The sequence below is a fragment of the Megalopta genalis genome, chromosome 11 (assembly GCF_051020955.1).
Source record: "Megalopta genalis isolate 19385.01 chromosome 11, iyMegGena1_principal, whole genome shotgun sequence".
Classification (NCBI taxonomy): domain Eukaryota; kingdom Metazoa; phylum Arthropoda; class Insecta; order Hymenoptera; family Halictidae; genus Megalopta; species Megalopta genalis.
Window position 1 is genome coordinate 14,856,144 of NC_135023.1, and position 19,158 is coordinate 14,875,301.

General features: G+C 33.8%; 1 protein-coding gene across 2 annotated transcripts in view; it reads right to left on the reverse strand.

Annotated features, from left to right (window-relative positions):
* LOC117219143 (lachesin) overlaps nucleotides 1-19,158 on the reverse strand; it is a 185,546-nt gene that overhangs the window by 64,503 nt on the left and 101,885 nt on the right. For both annotated transcript variants that reach the window (XM_033468061.2, XM_033468062.2), the window contains exon 3: nucleotides 3,130-3,236. In XM_033468061.2, the coding sequence (XP_033323952.1) occupies nucleotides 3,130-3,236 (107 nt within the window). The remainder of the gene's footprint in view (nucleotides 1-3,129; nucleotides 3,237-19,158) is intronic.

Genomic DNA, 19,158 nt, shown 5'->3' on the forward strand with positions numbered 1-19,158 from the left:
GAAAGCGTGCCACTTGTATCAGGGACAGATTAAAAGAGATCGTAGAATTATATTATAGAAGAATCATGATAATTTTTCGCCGCGTTGGAAACGAGACAAAATTGTAATGACTCCGCTGCGGATTTTATGCATTCACGACTTGATTTCATTCAGATGAAATTCAAAACGGTGAAATTATTATTAACGAAGGAAAATAAATGTGCTTTAAGTTCCAGCATTTTGCAATCAAAGCGGGCAACTTTTATTTCGCACGAAGATCCGCAGTCTAGTAACGAGAGAATTGTTATTCGTCGCAGCCATAACTTTCGTCCAGCTTTGCTTGCGCGCCTGGGCGCGCACAGTGACGTGGTGTAAGGAAATTCTGTCGCGTAAACGCGGATATGAAATCTAATACGACAAGGGGAACGGTTCTATTTTTCTAGCCAAACACGAGGATGAGCAGCGAGGAAGAATATCAAATCAGGAAGAGTGTATGTGAATTTAGTGGAGTAGGCTGTTCGAGGAATCGCTCTTATCGAGGAAGCAACTACTTTTTAAGCGAAAATATAAAACGTGAGTTCTCTCTGAAAACTTTTCGTTATCTTTGTCTTTTTCTTACGTTCTTTTTTATTAATATCCGAATAAAGTATGAATTTAAAATGCATGGTAAAAGATGGAGATGAAATATTTTCTCATGGAAATAATAAAACTTGATGACCAACAATTATTTATTGCAATAAAAATCAGTTTCGCGGTTGAACATTAATTGATACTGTAATTTGACGTATTACATCTTAATTATAACTATAACATAAAAATGTTGCAAATTTATAATCAACATCGAAGTATAGATGAGCTATTAATAATTCTGGGCAGATTAAAATAGACACTATTAATTAATAAGCAATCCTATGGATTCGCGAATTATGTATATCTATCGTAAAATGTTATATATCTATATATAACAAATATTTTCTACAAAGAATCATTGTACAAACATTTCATATTCTTGAAAGAATTATCACGTGTACGTTCCATGATTTTACAAAAATCGTTATTTGTATTGTATACTTATCACTAGATTGCGGATGTTTATGCAAAATAAAAATGATCTAAGTTAATTGTAAGAAATATAATTTAGATGAAAATGTCTGTTCTCTTGTAACAATTGCAATTACTTGGAAATAGTGTAACAATATCCTAAAATTCACATTTGTCATGAAATTAATTTTTGTCATAAAAATCGCAGTCTACTTAGCACGGCTTTGTATTCGTTACATGAATCAAATTGAAAGCAGGCTATACTTCGAAGTTCTTCGATAATGGAGTGAAAATTAATTTCGAATCAATCACAGCAAAGGAAGACGATTAATAATTACCCGTCGATAAAGTGTTAATTGAACGTATCAGCAAAAGATGGAAGAGTTATTTATTGCGGCCAAGATCTTGCCCTCTCCTCGTCGCGAAATTAAACGTTCCCCGGTTCCGTCAATTCCTTTTCCCTCCGAATCACTTTTGTTTTCCCTCCAATTTAAAACGTGACCGTGCACCGCCACAAAATTGTAATGGCTCCCGCCACTTTTTTTTGGCGCATTGTGAATCGTAACACGTTTTCGCGTTGTTATACTCAGCCTGACGTTTCGTACAATTGCCGTGGAATAATGCAATATCAGACCGAAGCGGTGGGGACAAACGAGTAACGATCTTTTCGTGAAATACCGAGCGGCTCTTTTTTGCATAAAATGCAGCATAATGCCGATATTGAACGCAACAGTATAATGGTGTTTTCACACACGAAATTTATAACCGCGAGATTCCACTAAATTCGTACGCTGCGAAATAAAATATTACGATGAACGACCGTGGGATGAATGAGTGCAGCGCCATTTTTCTTTTTTTTTTTAATACATTCAGTATCTAGTAATTTTCAGGAAGCCAGAGAGATGTGAAGAGATACTCGAAATTATTTATTCTGTGTTGAAGATAGTAATAAGGAATTATTCGAATGAACAATTTTACAATATTTATTCGGGTAATTTATTCGAAGAAAGAAGTGTACGAATATTATTCGAATGAAGAATTACTCGAATAATATATTCGAATAAACAGTTATTTGAATAAATAATTTTACTATCTCTGCTGGGATAAAGAAATATTTTCATGAATAATTTTACAATTCTTTATCAGAATAATTTATTCGAATAAAGAGTTGTTCGAATAATATGTTCGAATAAATAATTTTAATCGATCTCTATTCGAATAAAGAATTATTCGTGTAAATAGTTTTACAATCTCTATTCGAGTAAAGGATTATTCGAATAAATAGTTTCACAATTTCTATCGGAATAATTTATTCGAATATTATATACGAATAAAAATTTTACGATCTCTATTCGAGTAAAGAATTATTCGAGTAAATAGTTTTACAATCTCTATTCGAGTAAAGGATTATTCGAATAAATAATTTCACAATTTCTATCGGAATAATTTATTCGAATAAAGAGTCGTTCGAATATTATATACGAATAAATAATTTTACGATCTCTATTCGAGTAAAGAATTATTCGAGTAAATAGTTTTGCAATCTCTATTCGAGTAAAGGATTATTCGAATAAATAATTTCACAATTTCTATCGGAATAATTTATTCGAATAAAGAGTCGTTCGAATATTATATACGAATAAATAATTTCACAATTTCTATAGGAATAATTTATTCGAATAAAGAGTCGTTCGAATATTATATACGAATAAATAATTTTACGATCTCTATTCGAGTAAAGAATTATTCGAGTAAATAGTTTTACAATCACTATTCGAGTAAAGGATTATTCGAATAAATAATTTCACAATTTCTATAGGAATAAATAATATTGCGTAATAAAAAATAAATAAATAAACGCAATAAATAAATAAATAAAAGATAAATAATTTATTCCAATAAAGAACTATTCAAATGAACAGTCAAATATTTATTCGAAAGAATTCGAATAATGCCGAACTCTGGTTGACTGTAACACGATCCATTTCCGCAGTAAACGAAAAACAAACTGTCGAACGAGCGAGAGGGTTGCCAAAACTGTCCCATGCATCCATGCGGGAAGAATTTGTTACGTCAGCGGTCGATGAATTTTCATAGGGGGAAACTTACCCTGTAACCCCCCAAATGTTTGACCAGACACGTAAAGGTTGCGTCCCTTCCGAGCGCCACCGTTAGATTCGTGATAGGGCCGGAGAATTCGGGTGGGAAAGCGCCGCCTGAAACAGATACATACACCCATGCACGTGAAAAACTCCTCCGATCTGCATATCTTGCTCGCAGCAATTTCGCGACATGACATTCATTTACTAAACGGGACGCACTTGATACAGGGTGGCCGGCTGGAGTCGGGCACGCGGGGGATGGAAAAGGGCTTTGTCATTTTTGGGGATAACGACGATCAGTTGCGGACCAGACAGTTGGAAAACCGATTATGTGGACTCCGCTATTTACGGACATTTTATCGTTCCATAAATGCTGCCGTTATTATCGGCACTGCAATAAGTGCTGCGAAACGATACTCTTCAGCTTTGAAAATGGAAATTACAGTGTGGAGCAAGCATTTGCGGACATCGTTTAAAACGGTATAACTTTTCTATAACTGGATTAAATGTCTTGAACTCTTTGTTTTCGAACTAGTCTACTAGACAACGACTGTAATGCTTTTCTTAATTTTTCTATTGCTTGGAATGACGAAAAAAGATAAAAATTCACGTTTTTTAACTTCTTTATCTGAGCCTGTATCGAAAATTTAGAAAATACATTTTGTTGATCTCGATATCTTATATGCATGCTGAAAATTTGATAAAAATCGGTTGACGTTTTTACTAGTTACAAACAATTAAATGTCGCGAAAAACGCACTTTTTTTATTGAGCATATCAAACCCTTGCAGGTTCATTCAGCTACAGATTGCAAACATGGTGAGAGAATATATTCACGCATATATGACTTAGTGTATTTTACGAAATACTTTTGCTTTTAGCAGTTTTTCTTAACACACACAACTTTGTTAATGTAAAAATGACTTTTCGGACAATCTAATATTTAACAAAAAATTGAAATTGCAATAAAAGTTGCAATACTATATTTATTTAAATCATACCTTATTTATTACACTTTAACCCCTTGGCATATTATTTTCTTCGCAGTTACTGCGATTGAAAAATTTTCGATTGCAATAATTTCTTAGAAGGGAAAGAAAATTGATGCATATCGTATATATATATATATATATACGCTTAAATTTACTTGAATGCTTAAATATTGATGACAAGAGATCAGAATGTTATTCCAATTTTAAAGGGCAGAATAACACACACACACATCTACACTCGATAAATTATTACTAGAAACTTCCACAAGTCGGACTCGTCAAAGTACGTCAAGGGATTTCAATGATCACAATGCACGAGAAAATAAATGTTCCATTACGTTAGCGAAACGATTATCACGTTATTAAACGTTCGGTATCCGTTAAATGAAAATTTTGCAGGATCATAAAAACTCCAACGTGAAAAAAAGAGAACACACATCGTGAAAATTTCAACAGTTGAATAAAACGAAGTGCGGAGGGTTCTGAGGATCATCGAGATCCCGTTAATTACCAGTTAACGAACCCTGAACCGTGACACGGTGTGCGGGTAAACGGTAGTTCAATAAATCGTCATGTTTTTCCGGTCCTATTAATTAATCGAAATTACAGGGCTCGCTCGAGGTGCGTTTCCCTGTTAGAGGCTGTGTTTTCAATTTCTTTGTAACCGGAGAGCTCCGTTACACACGATACGCAAAATAGACGCTGGAAATATAATACTTGAGGATCGATACTTCGCCGGCGTTGCTCACAGCTAGAATAACATTCGAACGAGCGTATTATATTTCGTTGTACGTGCCACCGCCGAATTATTTCGATACTTGCCGCGATCTAGTGCCTACTATTTTCCATCTGCCCTTTCGTTTTTCTTTTACGGGTCTGGTACAAAGGCCGCCAGACGTTTCAAATATTTTTCATGCAGAAACGATGACTCTGCCGTCCCCCCTCGCCGGCAGCGAGCGGCGCGCATTTATTCGTCCGGATACATTAGCTTTACCTTCCCCTCTGGAATGCGCTGAATAATTTTTGTGATCGCGACCCTGTTGTTCGCATCGGTCGTCCCGGCTTAAAATATGTATAAGTTTCTTTTCGGGCGGAATCCGTCGGAAGGAGGGAGCCGCAATGGGAAATGTCGAACTCATGGTGACCGTACACCGGCCGCACAATACCGTGTGGTTTGCACAATGCGGCGCGCGATTTCGATGACGAATCTACATTCGGCGCAACCGAGAAAAAAACGACTTTGGCGTGTTAATAGACGCGATTAAACAATAATTCGTAGCCGAAGCGAATTCGCTCGGCAGCGGAATTGAAGCATCAATAATTCGTGGCCGAAAAATGGTCGATCTTTGAAAAATCATAACTCCGTTAAAAGCAATCGTAAAATTGTGACTTTTCTCTTAACTTGAAGCTTGAAATCTCTACTTTACGATATCCTATTCTAGTTTTTAATATCAAGCGTTCCCGTGACTGTAATATAGTATATCTGAGGGCATGTTCGTGATACCGTAAGAGGGCAAAGCTTAAATGTATTGTTTATTACATTTAGATAAAACGTGCTTAGAAAATACACTCATGTTACACTCAGTTTACGCTAAAAATACACTAAATACACGCTAAACGCACACAACGCACGTACATATGACGTATGACAACTCCACGTGGTGTACCGTTGGTTATTCTAATGCCGACCGCACATTTATCGTTTAAAGTGTTGTAACTTTGCAAAAAAAAAAAATCGCAGCGACTTAATTCGGTTCTAAACGTAAATGCGAAAGTCCGAACTTTACGATGTTGAGAGCATTATGCTCGAAAAAAATTGTCCCAGTCCATAGAGGGCGTTAAATGTTGCACTTTATCGGTATCACGAACATGCCCTCAGATATACTATATTACAGTCACGGGGATGCGTGATATTAAAAATTAGAATACGGTATCGTAAAGTAGAGATTTCAAGCTTTAATCTAAAAAAAAACCCGTCTTGCTTTTATGGTAGCTTTTAACGGAGTTATAGCTGTTCAGAGAAATGGGTGATACATTAATTTTGCTGTCGAGTGTATGACGTATGTACTAAGACACGCAAAACAAAAGACTAAACGAAAACTAAACTCATAATTAAGATTTAAGACTTAAGTAGGCCGCGGATTTTTATGCTTTATGACATGTCTAGATGGTTAATTAGATAAGGTTATATTGACAAGGTTTCATAGCACTTTTATTCGATTTTTACCGCGAGTAAAATTACTGTAAAATTACTGTAAAATTACTGTAAAATTACTGTAAAATTACTGTAAAATTACTGTAAAATTACTTATGAAAATGAGGATTTGCACAGGATCCGCGGTCTAGCAATAAGGTTTTTCGGATAAATGCAGAGTCCTTATAAATGAATTTAATGTAACGTCGCTCGTAAGAGTACAGACAGAAAATCGATAAGCAAAAAGAACTTCATCAGATGTGAACGACAACTAACGACAAACATTCGGAACACTCTCTTTACGTCATACATATAATACATGCAATACGCATACACGTGCCGTCGATTATTTTCCATCAGTACCCATCGCAACTTTGGAATTTTGAAAGCATTAATTTCGCTGTTCACTTTTGTCAGAATTTTCGTCCTTCATCCGACAAGGAGTTTTCCGATTTCGAGTTTTTAAATATCTTTTTTTCGTCAGATGCACCCGGTGCATCTTTTACGAAAAAAATACGGGTTTATTGATCGTCGAACGGGGAACGAAATATTTTTGGACAGCGGTGTATTAACGTCGCATCATCTATATTTATTCTATGTGTACGTGCGCATTAGTGACAACGACGATTTAAAGTAAGTAGTGTAAGTGCGCTGCCGTCCATAATTTTTAGGACACCTATGGGATACAAAGTGAACCTGAAAAATTGCTAGAAACTTGCCCGAGCTTTAAAATTCTTACTTATACTGATAGTATAAGTAGATCGACCTGGCTTTTGGGGAAAATTCGAAATAATTTCATATAAACTATCGAATTTTTAAAGTATCTGTTTTAAAATATCAATTTATATATTGATATAAAAATGAACGTTTGAAATATTTGAATAAATATATGCTAGTTGGAAACATTATATCATTTAATGTAATAAATGAAGTATTGTACTATTTGCAAATATGATTCCATTAAATGTTTGAATTATGAGAAAATATAATTTATCCTAGACAGGTTAGTTTTTCATAGTTCTTAACGAAGCGTACGATAATTTACAAACCAACAATATTATACAAACCGATTTAATATATTATACTATACTGTATAATTATAATATACAAACCGATATTTATATTCTAGGTCTAAATGGATCCGAGACCAGCCGCCGGAATGCTAAGCTTTATACTTTATTATTAGCAGCGGATGTTATTCATTTTTGACTAAAATAACTAGGTTAGATACAAAATTGTGAAGACAATTAGAATAAATTGGTTTAAATGACTAAGAGAAGAGAGGCATTTTGACTTAAGTTTTCTGCAAGTAACTTAGACAAATTTCATTTTGTATGAAAATTCGCAGTCTTCTTATTATGTTATAATAGACAAGGCTCTATTGTTATCACTGTAAGAACTAGCTTACGTTATTATTATTATTCAACCTTATCGAAGAAAGTATACACTTTCACAAGAACGAGTAGTACAACACACGTACATAGGAAAACTTAACAGAACATAACATATGTGATTCATCTATACATTGTACATCGAACTTCATGTTTCGTTCCCAAGGCACACAGCCTGCAGAGGTAATTTAATACTTGAGTAATAAACGAGACGAGTCCCTATAATGTCTGTAATATCAAACGCCTTTCCTTTCATACAAATTAAATAGTACTCCATTAGTTCTAACCGTTCTTCATTATAATCTGCATGGATGAAATTTCACGTTCCCCACGATTTTATATGTTGTCACGTCTTTAGAACCCGCGATATATACTCTGCATGACTCTGTATACGGTAATACTATTTGATAGGATAATGTATTCGAATAATAATTCGGATTAAAAACGTTTACGATTCTATGCTCGATATTATAATATTTTCGATATTTTACTGTGACGAATGCCGTGTGCTTTACTTTAGCTTGCTATGTTATTTTTAGTATTTTACTCTGATGAAAACACTGTGAACTTTACTTTATATGTATATATTATATATATATTTTGCTATGTTATTTTTAGTATTTTACTCTGATGAAAACACTGTGAACTTTACTTTATATATATTATATATATATTTTGCTATGTTATTTTTAGTATTTTACTCTGATGAAAACACTGTGAACTTTACTTTATATATATTATATATATATTTTGCTATGTTATTTTTAGTATTTTACTCTGATGAAAACACTGTGAACTTTACTTTATATATATTATATATATATTTTGCTATGTTATTTTTAGTATTTTACGCTGATGAACACTGTGAACTTTACTTTACTTTGCTATACCATTTTCTGTATTTTATTGTGACGAATACTATGAGTAGTATTTCACTGACGGGTATTTTACTCTGATGAACACTGTGAACTTTACTTTACTTTGCTACACCATTTTCTGTATTTTATTGTGACGAATACTATGAGTAGTATTTCACTGACTATGACTATACCTTTTTAATTATGGCAGTGTGACAAATACTGTGAATTCTACTTTACCTGACTATACTTTTTTCAGTATTGTACTTTGACAAATACTATGAATTTTAGAGTTTACCTTGACGCACTATTTTCAATACTGTATTACGACTAATACTGTGAACTGTACTTCATATACTATAATAGTTCAAGTACTTTTATATACTGTTTTCAACACTACTGTGACACATGTGTATTTACAGTAAATTTACTTTACTTTACTGTTATAATATTATATTATTATTTACCGTTATAAATTTACTTTACTTTACTGATATCTGAAGTTTTTTGTTAGTAAAACAAAAGTGAGCTCGCTTCCCTATCCTTCTTGATACGGTAATGCAATCAAAAATAGGAAGAAATAAATCATTTGGAAAAAAATTGTTCTGCAACCGACTACGATAAATCATGCAACGTAAGTACAAGCGAGTCATCCGACACTGTGATAGTGACAATAAAAGATTTGGACGTTCGCATAGAAAAAGAAAAAGAGTCCACTGCTTATTATTCAGTTTATAATCAATTTTCGCTCATAAAATAGTAAAGTACAAAAGAACGCATAAGATGCAATGTTTTCTCTTAAATGACTCGATAATTTAAAAAAACAAGTCACTTTAATCGCTCCGATAGAAATAGGTGTACGTCAATCGCCGATAATTCTAGTGTTAATCGCTTTCCTCGCGGAATGAAGCGCACCGTCGGTGTCCCGGCGGCGCGACAGATTAATTGTATCGAATTCATTGATCAATCGCGTCGTTTCGCGTCGGCGACGTGCATCAACAATAATCTAATACGGTCGAGTCGAAAACGGTCGCGAGCATCGCTCGGCCGGCCCCGTCCGTCGAAATCCCGATAATACGCGTAACACAACAGGTCCGCGAAAAAAGCTAAAAATCGCTCGTCGACGATTTACCGGCGACCTATCGTAACAATCGGCGATGCATAAGAGACACGCGAACCGACTTCACTCGAAACGTTTTCCCTGCTGTAGAACCGGAATGCTTGAACTGCCCGTAATGAAACGTTTTCACGAGTGCCTCCGCCATTTAGCCAGCGAGCACCGACGCCGCGGCAGATATGGTTTTTAGCTGGCAACGAGCTTCTTGTCAACGGAGCCCGTAGTCGACCAAAGGTTAGAGTACATTGCAAATAGCGGGACAAGGCGACGTATGCGTCAAAGGAAATATCAATTCGGTTAATGCCAATGGAACCGAGGATAAAACTATTTCTGTCGATGGTCTTTTGTTCGGCCACGCAAACTGATACTTTTCCGGCGACGGATTTTATGCTAGCCTCCTTTTGTCCGTTATGCTGTTAATAAAAATTGATTCGTCCGTTCCAAATGTTGCGATACAACGCCGCACAATCACGTTTCTACCTCGGTGCTTTACAGTGTGTATTTCGTACTTTTAAATTTAAACACTTCATCCTATTTCCGCCGTACCATTCTTCGTCCATCCGACCCAAAAATATCCGATTTGCTTTCATCGCTAAATATGACCTCATTTAACCATGTGCTATTTGTCGAAACAAATTCTTTCGTTTTTAATCGAATTTCCTGTTTTCTATATGCTTTGGTTACGTGTGACTTTCTCCGAGCAACTCGATCCATTCTAACCACTGTTTTGGGGTTGTTTGGGGGCGCACTTATTTCTCAGTCCCTGTGAAGGCCATAATGGACAGAAACATATATTTAACCCGAGAAAGATAACCTACGTCGCAGAGGCGCCTGCGAAGACTGTTGATTTTTGTTAATTTTTCATAGAGGTCTAGTGATTTAAGTTTAAAATTACTTAAAATATAAAAAAATATAATATAAATGCATTTTATTTTTACAATAATGCCAAACCTTTAAAATGACTAGATTAACTTAAATAAATATCCATTGTTAGTATAAAATTGACGCCTTAGAAAAGCATGCGCCTCTGAAGCGTATGGTTATCTTTTACGTACGTTGTCATATGGTTATCTTTCTAGGGTTAAGCACATTGTATGAAGATTGATTTTTGCAATATCCTGATACCAAAACATTGTATTATGTAAAAATTTTATTCATGTTCTGAACTATCTAAATAATACGCTGATTAAATAAAAGAACGTTTGGATACCAGAATATTGACAGAATAATATAAAAGGTGTCTCACTGAAAAATAAATAGAAAATAATTTACATGAAAATGCTATAAATGTAGGAGTTACTTACATATTTGGTTGTTAATATAAATGATAATATAATGTTCAATGGATACATTTCATCAGAAAGCAGTTTAAATATTTTCTTTTTTTATAATGAAAGAAAGTAATATTTGTCTTATTGAGGCTGTAATTGTCGTTGCTATTAAGAAAAATTTAGGATTCCTCGATTAAATAGCACAGATTTTTTAAATCCATTAAGGAAATAGGTAATGTGTCAAAAACGTTGGATTGATGTAAAAGTGACTTCAGTGTTGTGTGGAAAAATCAATATAATCTAATATAATATTTTTGTAATAACACAATTGAATTTTTCGATAAACTTTTTAACTTTTCATGAATAATCAAGAATGAAATGTGATCATGATAAATGTTAATATCATGATGACATTGCTTCTCCATCCATTCAATATAATTCAGTAATAAACATATAATTAACTAATAAACAAGCAATAAATGTTATTCAATGAATTAATGTATGATAATGGACTTGAATTTATGCAGAGCCTAATTGTAGGATAGATATATCACTATAAATATTTTATCCTGAACTTTCATGATTTACATTGCCTTAATACTTTGCCTATCAGAAACCCATTAATAGCTAAAAACCCATTAACTTCTGTTACAGCTCCTCTCGCTGCTACTTTCAGCAGAGTCGCCTTATGTTTTTTAATAATTTGGTGGAAAATGAGATATTTCATGTTTATTGTAACGTCGCATTCACAGATGAGAAATCGACCACTGGAAAATAGTAAACCAAAAAGTTGATAGCAGAAAGAATAATATTCCCGTCTGAGAAAATATGGTTTCAAAGTTTTACCACGAACCTACGATAAGATAATAAAAGTAATTATAACGTTGTATTATTCGAAATGCGTGATTCGTTTATGATTTTAATTATTATAATTATATCGTAATTATATTAAAAATAATAATTCCATTAAAAAGTCTGTAGTCATTATTATTTTACAAAAGTTATTAAATAATATGTTCATATGGGTCTGCAATATGTCTGACAAATGAAAACTGAAATTAATAAAACTAAAGGTAGGAGAATTTTTAATTAGCAAAACTATAAAATATCACTGACAAAATAAAATATTCTTAACTTCTGTCAAACGATAAGTTAATATTATTTTATTAAATCAAAGTTGCGTAAGAATTTTCTTATCAGTATTAATAGTAGAATAAGTATAGATAAAAAATGTAATATTCAACATATTATGTATCAGACAATTTTTAACAGTTTCGTCAAACTTCTTGATTAATGCAAACGTTATCAAATTATATGATTTTCGAAAATGCGATGTCATTTTATTTGACTGAGATAAAAAACGACAAAATTCCTCATTCTAATTCCTAAAGTTACAAAAACATTGCTATTATCTTAATTTTAGTTATTGAATATAGTAATTTTAAGTTATTTAATTGATCTTACGCGACAGATCAATTAAAGTTGTTGATCTACCGGGCTCCGTTGAGAGAGAGAGAGAGAGAGAGAGAGAGAAAGAGAGCGAGAGAGAAAATCAATTTAAAATTAAACGAATTTATAATAGCTTAAAATTGTATTTAAAATTTCTAACGAATTTTGAAACATGTTGTGAAAAATCGATAAATAAAATATCGATAAAAGATCCTAATCGTATCCAGTTATATTTTTCTCAAAAAGGTCCGTCGCGTTCGAGCGTTAAATCCTGAAAGGACGCTAAGCTTATCCGGGTTAGCAGCTATGTATTTCTTAATAAATTATTTATGAGCCCCTCGGTCGCAATTACAGTAAACCAACAAGTTGTTCCTCTCGGCATGATTTAATATCGTTCGCGATCATTAATTGAAAGGAAATGATTAAAAGCTTCTTTCTGTTTAATATTCGAGGGAAACGATAAATATTTTCGTTAGAGAACAGTTTTTTTAGCGGACGCCGTAATCAATACTACACCTCTGTTCGGTATGCCGCTGTTAGTATTTAACAACAATAGCTATATGCAGGTACGTCTATCTCGCAGTTATGCCGGGGCGTCCGTTTCTCTCGTCATCTTCGTCAGTCTTCATTCTGTGACGGAACTGCGATTATTAACGTTTGACCTGTTTAATACTTCACTTCGATGCGCCTTTTGTACCACTTCGAGAGGGTTTTGGTTCCGGATAAGCCGAGTTTGAAGCAATGTTTCATGACAACGTGTTGCTCGAACGTTAAATGCGTACCAACAAAATAAACCGTTCGCATTGGATAGTCGGGAATCCATTTTCCGAGCGTTCATCGAAACATTTGTTAGAGAACATTTCCTATAATAGCGGAAAGCTTCGACGTTCGAGATTGTTCGAAATACATATAAGACTGTTCTTAAATTAAACTGAGATTACTTGTTACACGCAAGAGTCTTGTTTCTGCTGCAATTTTACTCTTCAAGTCAAGTTTGGACAGATAGTTGCACCAAATAAAAATATACACGTATTCGTTTATATACGTTATATAATACATGTTATTATATTTAATTCATTCTGTAATATCCGTTCGCGTAACAATAGTATGAATAACGGGCTAGAGATTGATCAGAATATAGATTCTGGTAAATTTATTATAATAATAAATTTACCAGTCATTAATAATGTAAAATACAACATATTTAATACAAATGTATCATTAAATATAACATATATTTAATACGAATGTATCAATAAATATAATATATATTTAATACGAATTGTATTCTTAAATAAAATATATATTTAATATGAATTGTATTATTAATTGTATTTATATAGAATGTATTTTATTAAATATAACGCATTTAATACAAATGTATTAAAAAGTATAATATATTGTATAAATATATATTATTAAATATATTGTTAAATATATTGTTAAATAAGATTTGATATTTTCCGTCTACCTGTCAATGCTATAAATAAATTAAATATTATTATTCATCCAGTTGCATTTTAATAATAGAATCGTACATGTAGACCAGAGAAATTTTGTGGTTTGCCAATTGAAACTGTAAGAGCAACCGATTCGCATTGCGATTATCAGCAGTGAATAAAATTTCAAAGGGAAAACTTGCTGAAGCTTGCTCCCGACGCCTCGGGAGTCTGTAATCTTAAATTCTTTAATACATTTTAAGAGCAAAGTAACGGCCATCTCTTGTAAATGACTTTGAGAAATTACGAGTTGGGAGTTAATTTATTTACCGCCGTCTAGCTGTAACTACCCAAGTTAATTATAAAAGATGTCGGTGCATAGTTTATCATGTTTGTATAGCACATTTATACTACGGGATTATTAATGAGAAAACATTTGCCGCTCAAAAGCTGAAACAATTTCTAAAGAAAGTGGACGTACCGTTTCAGATTCTTAGGGCTCGTCCGTGCTCCCGCATTTTCAAATTATTTTATTGCTTCCCCCTATCTCCGTTTCGCATTACTATCGATCAGCGTGTTTGCAATTTCCATTCAACAAACGATTATTTCGTAGGCGTTATTTAATTGTTTACGCGTTTAGAACATTTAATTCATCAAATCAGCTTGTTAATTTGTAATATTTCATTGAACATCTGTTACTGTAATGCGCGTTCTATTTAATGTAGGCGTGCTTTCCAGAGAGAGAGTGAGAGAGAGAGAGAGAGAGAGAGAGAGAGAGAGAGTTCGCCTATAATAATCTCATTATCCACGTTTTCGGTCATCTTCTACGTGGTCGATTGTCGAGATCAAAATCATTTAACCCTTTGCAGTCGGTGAAGTTTCTGAGATTTATTCCGAGATTTATTCGTGAACATCGATCAAATCGAATATAAGACGGAATGACATTAAAAATGATTACTCACTTCAAGTAGAATTTGCTGCAAAAGTGTACTGGTAAAAATTGTGCGAAAAGAAATGTTGTACCTTTTCAGTACCATAATTAACAGCAGTCGTGTTATGGTCGTATATTATAAAAGGAGACATCCGTGTACAAAGGGTTAGTTACAAAGGAACAAAAATGATTATAGCGGCAATGCACCAAAATTTCGTATTGCCTAAGAACTCTTGATGAATTTATATTTAAAATTCAGTTGTCTCGCCCATACATTTTCGTAGAAATTCGAAATTACTTGGCCGCGACGCTACTCATAAAATAATTATAATTATAAAGCAAACTCTTTCGAGCCATCTAGCGTACACCAAGTCTTGATCCTAAGCCCGGTATTAATTATTATTACGAAGATCTTGCGGTGCTTAAAAGATGCAACAGTTTGTAACGAATTCTAGATTTTCGTAGATTCCATCGTTATTAATAATTAGATCGTGGATTTTACACAATTATGGCAAAATTGAGAAGTTTCATCATTTGAAATAATAAAAATATTAAAAGAACTTGAAAATGTCAATGAATTATTGCTAATCTGTTAGAATTACTAAAGAGAGAAAGAACGTTCTATTTAGCTTTTCCATCTTACGATCAATGCAAACAATTCTTATTTTGCATAACAATCTGCAGACTGGTAATGATCAAACTAGAAGCGGTCGCGTAAATATCGATTTTGATGAATAAATGAAAATTGCGGATTAAAGAGAATCCTATAAGGGCTTCATGAAAATTGATGATACTCTTTAGCGCACTGGTAACAGCAATTTTATAACTGCGTGTACCTCATCGTCTACACTAAAACTCGCGAAATGATAAAAATGTTCTGTAAATGGTCTGCGAATTCCATGGATTCGTAATAAGCACGATTGTCTAAAATTCAGAATGATGAAAATTTTAACGTAGTAATGGAATAAGATTTTAATTTTGTTCCGGACCGAATAAAATTGCTTGGTATTTTCAACTCCTACAAATTAACCGTAAAACAAATTGTTACATTTTACAATTTATAATTGCTACCAAATCCTTGCAACATACTTTTAATTAGCTTATTTACTATCGTTTGCACGATACGAGCATCTATCGTAAGGCAGAAATTTTGTCGAAAGTTACTATGTTTGAGATTCGATGTATTTTTTATGCTGTATACCGCCAACGTATGCAGGGATTAAGAAAATTTATTTAAAATTTATTATCATTTTCTACGACAGAAACTTCATAATTTCTACAATTTTGAAACTAAAAGTCAAACCGAAACGATAAAAACATCGGGACTATGTAACTCGTTATACTTTTCTGTTATATTATATATACTTATGCGAATACGAATGATAATTATATTCTACAATATAGGTCACATGTTAATTATGATCTATGTGGTCGCCAATGACTTCGCGTTTAATGCGACTATGCTAAAATAAATAAACGTACTAAAAAAAATTAATTTGGCGTTAAATTCTGACATCTTCATTTCTGTGTACCTTAATTGCTCAATTTTTCGTAAATGAATATCAACAATAGTAGTATTGTTTACTGACCACATTTATTGTTAAGATAATTTAGAGCTAAGTAACTTTGTAGTAACATTATCATTCATTTCACTTGTCTTTTTAACACTTTGGCGTGCATAATATGTAAATCACATTTTAAGACATAAGTGAATTTACAGCATCTTTATAATTAATTTCACTTGTCTTTTGAACATTTTGGCATGCATATTACATTTTAAGACACGAGTCCACATTTTCAAAAATGTCATTCGCTCTACTATGATTCTTACCAGCTCAATTACAATGTACCACATTATTGTTCACAGAGAACATAAAATTACGCGAATCCCAAAGAATTCGAGAATTATCCGAGACTTCCACCGTCAACCAAACGTCACGTTTGCACAACGAAACTCGACGGACAACCTGCTAACACAGTCACCGCGGCAGGTTCCTATTCAACTAGATCGGCGACAGTGTCATGCAAAAACAGCATGCACGTCAAAGTGCCAGGATTATCGTTCCCACGACCGTGAAACTGCAGAACTGAGAAACTGCAGGCATCGATGCATTTCATCCACGCGAAACTGTCCCGCGAAAAACAGCTGCAGCGCGGGACAAAGACCGTCTCCAATTAGGAGGATCCTCCACCCGTCTTATCCGCCCGTTTCCCATCTCTGTTCGTCGTCGTCTCCTTAGCCGCGGGAGACGATATCGCAAAGGAATTAAATCGAAATAATTAGCTCGGCTGCAGTTTCCTCGAGACTTTTAAATCCCTTTTCCGCGTGATGTCGCGTCGCGACGCCGCGCGCGCGGCGCGAAGGAAGGGAATATCAAGCGGCGCGGAACGAAACTCAAAAGAGCCGAACTAAGATGCAGTAATGAAATAGGAAGGCGACACTTTTTGCTCGAACCTCCCGGGGTAGCATTCGTCGGACAATCGCGACGAAAGGGGTGGTTACGGGCGGTCCACCGTGTTTCGGTTGCAGCTGCTAGGCGGGACAAAATTACTTGTCAGATTTAATGAAACGAAGTGTGATTTAAATAAACTTTATATGCGCTTTTCGATTTAGCGATTATTTGGTTTGATTTATTTAGTTCAGCATGTAACGCCAGGAAATGGACTTTCACGTTGAGTTAGTAGGCGATGATATAATAAAATATAACACAACATGACATAATACAATATAATGTAACACAGTGTAGTACAATATAACGTAACGCAGTTTAATATAATATAATATAATATAATATAATATAATATAATATAATATAATATAATATAACATAATATAATATAATATAATATAATATAATATAATATAATATAATATAATATAATATAATATAATATAATATAATATAATATAATATAATATAATATAATATAATATAATATAATATAATATAATATAATATAATATAATATAATATAATATAATATAATATAATATAATATAATATAATATAATATAATATATAATATAATATAATATAATATAATACAATATAATACAATATAATATAATATAAAAACCCCTTTGAAAAAAATAGTATTAAATAGAAATTATTTAAAGGTCTCTTGCACGACAGCTTTCATCTTACACGAAGAAATAGTATTAAAATAGTATTAAATAGTATTAAATATAAATAAATCTGATACCTTTACATTTATCTTGAAAAACAGTCCAGCAACTTTTATTAGCGCCCCAGAGTCCGCCACTCGTGTGCAAAGGGTTAACATTTTGATTGTATATGACGAGCAATATTCCTTACAAGATTAAGCAATGAGTTTTATCCGCTTAATTAGTATTAATCGAAACACCGTGCGGCCGGAAGAACTGGTCGGTGACAGGAAGACAGAGAGCGGCGGAGGTAAAAGGGAGAGAGAGGGATGGCGGATGGAGAAATCTAAGGGAAAGATAAGCCCGGGAGTCAAGCCGTGGGATCTTAAAACAGACAATCTTGACCTATTTGTCTCATAACAACGGTAATAGGATCGGAAAGTATTATAAGTAGAAGTGACAATCGCCGTGGGACAAGCAGTCTGCCGAGTGGCCGAGAGCAAAGTAAATTGATGGCGGGCCGGCATTACGTGGAAATAAAGGCGGGGAATAAACGTCCACTCGCTACCGAGCCGGGGAAAATGAAATTTCTGTATCGAGCCGCGGCAGAAGAGATCTCGTATTGTAATTTAAAGCTCGTAATAATTCCCGATCCGCTCTGTCCTCGGTGTGCTGGCCGAGTCTTCTTTTTCTTATCGTGTTACGCGGTTTCAGCCGGCTAAGGGAAGCTGACAGCGATCTTCTTGATTCTTCTAAGCGCAGAGGTTGCGTGCGACGCGACGATTTTAATGAAATTTCGCTGCTGACGCTGTGTTAAATAAATCGTGTTTCGTTGTTTCGTGAAAATCTGTTTTCTTCTGTAGAAATTCAATTAACACTGGAACCACCAAAGCAGTCAAAATCACTGGTTCCCGATTTGTTCTTTCTCGGTTACCGAAATTATTGAAACGTTTCTACGGGACTATTTTTTCTTATGAACTTCTTCACTGAGGTATGTAATTGCAATAAAAATCGTACAAAGTTGGAGTAAATTCTTTATTGTCATCGTTACGAAACAGTATATGTGCATTGGTCGCGTTCAGGACTCGTCATTAATTGAGCCGTTTATTTTGAAAGTGGCATAAGTCACTTTGTTTTTAAGTCGATATATTTAAGGGTTTGCGTTTTAACACGTTTAAAGATATGGATGCTAACTTTCGAGAAGGTTTACTTGTATTTGTTATCTCAGGATACTGATATTTTTCTCAGTATAAATAATTTCGTATAAACATTAAAAAATCACCACTTTTC